General features: G+C 34.2%; 1 protein-coding gene across 1 annotated transcript; it reads left to right on the top strand.

Annotated features, from left to right (window-relative positions):
• Positions 1-561: 561 nt before the first annotated feature.
• Positions 562-2,441, top strand: LOC143572182 (uncharacterized). Its single transcript, XM_077057404.1, has 6 exons — positions 562-587; positions 1,350-1,454; positions 1,557-1,661; positions 1,750-1,989; positions 2,064-2,120; positions 2,202-2,441. Exons 2-6 carry the CDS (start codon positions 1,398-1,400, stop codon positions 2,277-2,279), a joined length of 537 nt encoding a protein of 178 aa, XP_076913519.1. The 5' UTR covers positions 562-587; positions 1,350-1,397; the 3' UTR covers positions 2,280-2,441.
• Positions 2,442-4,920: the final 2,479 nt, after the last annotated feature.

Genomic DNA, 4,920 nt, shown 5'->3' with positions numbered 1-4,920 from the left:
AAAGGTCACCATATGATTATTCTTTAAAAAAAGAAAGTTGAGGGTCTAGAAAGGAGTAACTTCAGAACTGTAAAGGTTAAAAACTAACAATATACAAGTTTAAGGAGAAAGAAACTGGTCTGAGGCTGGTCGGCTAAGGTTTCATTTCATGGCTGTCTCTGTGTTACCAACGCCAATCTCATGGCATCCTCTTCGTACCACCAACAATGGCAATAATAATAACAATACTCTTCTCATCCACCGTTCACCCACCACCACTAATCGACCATCAACCGTCGTATACTCCTCATCTCTCAGTAAGCTTCCAAACCCAACTTCCGTTTCATAAATTCATAACAAACAAACAATTAATTCGACTTATTTTTTTTGTAGAATCGTCAAATTCTGCTGACGAAAAGAGGGAATTACTGAAACAATAGGGTCTTGATCCCGATGAGTTCATGACTCCGACCCTAAGGTTTGCAAATGTGATTGTTTACATGTTAAGAAGGATATGAATTGAATTTGGGTTTTGTTTAGTCGAACAGCACAAGACTGGAAGGGGGAAGCAACCATCGGAGCCCAGGGAGACTCATAAGTTGCTTCAGGTGTTGATTCTTCTGTTTTATATTTCTTGTTTTCTATGTAACTGTTTTACTAATTCATTATGTGGGTAACAAAATGAAAATCAGATTAGGAATCTAGAGAATGTGAAATGTCTAATTCAAAATCAAAGATTTTCTTTTTTTATATAAAGAAAGGAAATTAATTAAAACTGCAAAGTTTTGAGAAAAACGGTCTGAATCAAAGTTAGGGCTCTAGAAAGTGGAATTAGAGTTTGATAGTTTGGACAAAGTGCACAGCCACCTGACCCGGCTAGTTGAGACCTTTTTGTTCATTACTTAAAGCTTGGTTTTAAAATGCACGCATCAGGAGCGCATTACATTATGTTGTGACGAGATTGCATCGCCAGATGCAATTCCATGATGCCGTCTGATGTGATCTTATGTGTCGTGTGGCACCTTATGCAGTTGACCAGTATTTGCACAATGGACCGTCGATTACAATGGGTCTGAGTTATTCAAACGCAGCCATCGATTGAGCAATGGGTTTGAGTATTTGTACAAACAGAACATTTATTGAATATGTCTGACAGCAATGATGAAGATATCTTATATTTAGTGTTTAAAAGTTAACAAATTTATATGTTGAGTATTTGAACAAGTTATGCTCTTTTTAAGTCGAGCGCTTTTATGCCCTGTTTGCTTCTGTCTAGCTGGTCCAAGTATGAGCCAGTGAGCTTCATATTGAGTTATGTATCTCGTTGGACTGAATTTTCAAATGTTGTGTATTGAAATTATAAATGATAGGTTCTTGGAGGGACAGCGCGAAGGAAGAAGTTACTCTCACCAAAGAGCATGGATGTCCGCCCCATGATGGAAGTAGTCAAAGGTGCAGCCTTTGGTATTTTGCAGGTAACATTTACTTTTAAGTATTTTTAAATATAAAAATAAAAACAGTTTATTTTATACTTTTGTCTAACGAACTAAAGATAATAATATGTCTACATTATCTAGGCTGCTGGTGGTTGTCCTACATCTTTGAGGCCGGGTCGATGGTTAGATTTGTACAGTGGTACCGGATCTGTTGGTATAGAGGCTATCAGCCGAGGATGCTCTGAGGTATTATTATTATTATTATCACTTAATCTTTTATCATATGCTCTGCAATCTGTATTTAGTAAATTAATTTGAAATGCACGTCTTGCAGGTCCATTTTGTGGAGATGGATCCATGGGTTGTTTCTGATGTGCTAAAACCTAATTTGGAATGGACCGGGTTTTTTGGTAATTCGGTTATACATACTGTGCGTGTGGAAACTTATTTGGAGCGCACAAAAGGCGATCCGTTTGATTATATAAGTGTCACACCTCCGTATATGCTAGTGGACTATGAAATTTTAATGAAACAAATTGCAGAGTCATCTGTGATTGGGGAGGATTCGTTTATAGTAAGTTATTTGTTTTTATTTTTTTTATAATCTAATTGGTTCATAACGTCTTGCGTTTAATTATTATTTTATAGGTTGTGGAGTATCCATTTCGAACCGACATGCTTGAAACATGTGGATGCCTTGTGAAGGTACTTTTGTTATTTATATTATACATGTCATTAGTTTATATTCACATTAACATTTGTTTTCATTATGGAATGCTAATTTAGTTGGCTGATCGACGGTTTGGGAGGACCCACCTAGCCATATACGGGCCCAAGTGGGCCCAGAAGAAGGGAAGGTCATAATGGTGAGATAGTGCTATCATTGAGAGCTAAAAGAATTTGAAGCTGAAACACTAGTGAAGTTGAACCTTTAGAACTTGAATGAAGGTTCAGAACCGGGACTCGATGTTAACAGAAGTATGGAATATTCGTGAGCTAGGGTTGTATCTAGATTGGCACATAGTTCAGGGTTATGTATGTTAGGAGCAATTAGGTAGATCTTTGCTACAAAGATTATCTTGATACTAAAAGCACCATGGTTATAAGTTTATCATTATTCATACAATTTGACAGCCCAAAGTGATACTGTTGTTGCATAGCACACAAAACAGAGGTTGGTTTTCAACCCTGATGGAGCATTCTCATCCCGTCCCTATCCCCATCTCTATAATTATACTAAAAATCACTATATTTATTATTTAATTGTACTTCCTCAAAGGCTAACTTATATTAATTCTTAAAAGCCAATGATAATAACGAAAATTATAATAAATTTATTATTTAATTTTATAGGCTCAAACCTATATTAATCCTTAAAAGCCAACAATAATAATGACTTCAGTACATTTTAGTTCACTGGACTTTTGTTTTATTATATCGATCGATAACACCGTAAAAATGTTAAATATTTTAATGACTCGTTTTACAAAATATGGTCAAAACACTTTTAAACATAATGGTTGTAAATCATATTCATATGTGGTCCTTTATCATAACATTTGCCAATTATACTTTCTATCACGTTTACCTGTAAAAATATATCTAATTTATTAGTTAACTAAATAGAAAGAAATAATAATATGTCATTCAATTAAATAGAGAAAAAAAGTTAGGAGAAGCTTTTTAAAATGTTCACCTAACACGTAAACTATTGTTAATGTTCATCTAACAAGCAAAGTTTTGTTAGGTGAACATTAAAGCTTTGTTAGGTGAAACTTGTATTCCAAAAATTTAATAGAAATTTTCTGAACGCGTTTTCGCTTCACTTTTTGGCCCCTATATAACCCACCATGCATTTTCAAATTCATAACACCAGCTCACATTATTGAACAAAATGACTCTCCTACCAGCTAAGAATACTACTAACCCAACTCCTATCGACGAACGTCTCATGTTCTCGGTCTACATGATATTGTTCTTCAACACGGCAGTGTTGTTTGCTGATCAAAGTAGCGCTACTAAGGTGGCGGTGGTGAATCTGACGCTTCTTTCATTCGTGGTAGTACATGAATGCCTCCTGATCAGTTTGGCTAAAACCAGTTGTAAACCGGTTCATAAGCTTTGGCTCGGTTTGAAAGCGTGGTTTTTCCAAACTGTTTTTCTTGTGGATTCATTAATATACCACAGTTCTTACCCCCAAAAGTGAAGTTCATTATGTGCGTTGTCGCGGTTTTGGTCAGTTCGGCCATATTCTGTTTCCTCGTAACCCATGGTGTTGTCAAGTGTTGGAGGTAAGGTCAGGATGATCCGGAGAAACAGATCACTACAGACAAAGTGTGATTCACTAATGATATGAGAGAAGAAGGTGCAGGAGTATTATTTCTATTTTCAGGTTTTTTATGTTATGACTTATGAGAACAAGTGACAGAAAGCTTTAATTTAAATAAACTATATTCTAGTTATTGATAGATTTAAGTTATAATAACATGATCAGATGTTTTATGAATGGATGGATGGTAGATGTAGCATGTGTTTGATAATATATGGATGGTAGATATTTGTTCTTTTTCTAAATTAACTTAAGGTTTATTTAATATGTATAAAATGCAAAATACAGAATAAATTTATACGCGGAATTAACAAATGATAATAATAAGTTAATAACTAAACTAAAACACATTTAATTTGAGAAATGAACGATTTGATCACTTGGTGTTTGGCCATGTTAATCATCCGGTCGTGTGTTGTGACATCATCTTGTTCTTCCTAATTTCACATTTTCTCTCAGATGTTAGACTCTTAATTATTAAGTTAACTTCAATCGTATATTCATAGGAATGAGTTAAACTAATAAAATTTTAAACTTTAATAAAAAATTATTAAAATGTAGGCATAGAAAATAAGTCAAACCACTATACATGCAATCCAATGAACCCTACTTCATTAAAAAGAATGGAAGAGGTATCGTGCTTAAGTTCATAATTCACAAAGAAAAAAGTTTAGGGTTTTAGGTTGAATCAAAAGTTTTTTTTTTTGAGTTTCATCCTGATGATGGACTTCGGATCAAGACCGATGTGATGGATTTCGAGTACGAACTTCCTATCGAAGACTTGCTAACCTAATATCTCATGGTAATTTCGTACTCGGAAAATAGAGACGAACATATGGATTAGTTGCACATTAGTAATCCAAATTTTCAAGGGATATCCACTGAAAAAGCAATATGATGTATTTAAAAACACCAAAAATACAATTACACACTATTTATTATCATTACTACTCTACATGTCAATAATGATTTAATAAGGGGACCACATGCCCATTTACATACCAAAAAAACACACTAGTGTTAATGAGTTATCACTTCAATTCACTATTGTAAGTTGTAAGTGTAACACCTTAGAATAATATCATATTCATATATTCATCGTGTATTGAATTTCTTTTTTTTTTCACTTTTGTTCGTAGAGAAATTCGATAGAACATGCACAAAATGTTAGGAAAC

Source organism: Bidens hawaiensis, unplaced genomic scaffold, assembly GCF_021521415.1.
Source record: "Bidens hawaiensis isolate Kalapana, Puna unplaced genomic scaffold, B.hawaiensis_p1.1 tig00025763_1, whole genome shotgun sequence".
Taxonomy (NCBI): domain Eukaryota; kingdom Viridiplantae; phylum Streptophyta; class Magnoliopsida; order Asterales; family Asteraceae; genus Bidens; species Bidens hawaiensis.
Note: the sequence above shows the minus strand (reverse complement) of the source record. Positions and strands in the feature narration are given on the sequence as shown.

Coding starts and splice junctions, on each gene's coding strand:
- LOC143572182 (XM_077057404.1), top strand. CDS start 1,398: ATGGATGTCCGCCCCATGATGGAAGTAGTCAAAGGTGCAGCCTTTGGT. Junction 1,662..1,749: donor TCAGCCGAGGATGCTCTGAG/GTATTATTATTA, acceptor CACGTCTTGCAG/GTCCATTTTGTGGAGATGGA. Junction 1,990..2,063: donor TTGGGGAGGATTCGTTTATA/GTAAGTTATTTG, acceptor ATTATTTTATAG/GTTGTGGAGTATCCATTTCG.